This window comes from Terrapene carolina, unplaced genomic scaffold (assembly GCF_002925995.2).
Source record: "Terrapene carolina triunguis isolate 2854851 unplaced genomic scaffold, T_m_triunguis-2.0 Scaffold30352, whole genome shotgun sequence".
Taxonomy (NCBI): Eukaryota; Metazoa; Chordata; order Testudines; family Emydidae; genus Terrapene; species Terrapene triunguis.
Window position 1 is genome coordinate 4,835 of NW_020694703.1, and position 1,038 is coordinate 5,872.

At 70.8% G+C, this 1,038-nt stretch overlaps 1 protein-coding gene across 1 annotated transcript; it reads right to left on the reverse strand.

Annotated features, from left to right (window-relative positions):
* Window positions 1-2: 2 nt before the first annotated feature.
* LOC113409167 (signal transducer and activator of transcription 5B-like) lies at window positions 3-903 on the reverse strand (the record flags this gene model as incomplete). The annotated part of the gene is made up of 2 exons (XM_029914094.1): window positions 3-221; window positions 788-903. Coding segments are annotated over 2 exons (335 nt in total), but the record flags the coding sequence as incomplete, so codon positions are not given.
* Window positions 904-1,038: the final 135 nt, after the last annotated feature.

Sequence of the window (1,038 nt, forward strand, 5' to 3'; positions counted from 1 at the left end):
CTGGCGCGGCTCACCCTGTTGAACTGGGACCAGGAGACGGCCATGGCGCTGTACTCCTCCAGCTGGGCACTGCTACTGTTGAAGAGCTTCTGCGCCAGGAAGAGCAAATTCTCCTTCGTCAGCCCCCGGCTGCTCTGCACCTCGGCCTTGAACTTCATGTTGAGCGCCTCGCACAGCTGGGGCCACAGCACCTTCTCGGGCACGGCGAACGGGACCCGGCCCTGCGGGAGGGGGCGGCGCCCGGCTCAGGGGACCCAGCGGGGAGGGCTCCAGCCCCAGGAGCAGGGAGCATCGCCCCCCTCCCCCAGTGTCTCCTTCCCCTGGCCCTCACCCCCCAGCGCCGCCCTCCAGTGTCCCCCTCCACCTCAACCTCCCACCTCCTCCACCCCCTCCCCCAGCATCCCTCTCCCCCTGGCCCTCACCCCCAGCGCCCCCTCCAGCATCCCTCTCTGCCTCCCCTAGCACCCCCCTCCCCCTGGCCCTCACCCCCCAGCGCCCCTCTCCCTCCCCCTGCACCCCCCACTCTCAGAGCTCCCCCCCTCCTCCTCCCCAGAACTCCTGTCCCCTTCCCCCAGCGCTCCTGGCGCAGAGGCCGGATGGGGGCAGGAATGGGAGACCGCCCAGGCGAGAACATAGAGGACTGCAGGAGGGACCAGGTGAGGGGGGCCCAGATCAAGGGACCTGCTGATGTGGGGGGCCCAAGGGCACTGCAGATCTGGGCCCCAAGTGAAGGGGGGCAGGCCCCCTGGGCGTGGGAATCTGCCCCCTGGCGGCGCTGGCTGCTCACCGGCTCGGCGAAGGCGTTATCCCAGAGCACGGTGGCCGTGGCGTTGTTGTCCTGGCTCCCGTGCACGATCACCACCACGGGCAGGGACAGCGTCTGTGGGAACCGGCCAGGCCGGGCTGAGTGTGGGGCGGGGGTGGGGCTGGACCCAGCTCTGGGTCCTGCCCTTCCCCCACTGCCACTGGGCGAGTCTCAAGCAGACCAAGCCCCCCCTGTGCTCCTCGCCCCCATGCCCACCCCACGGACCCCGCGCC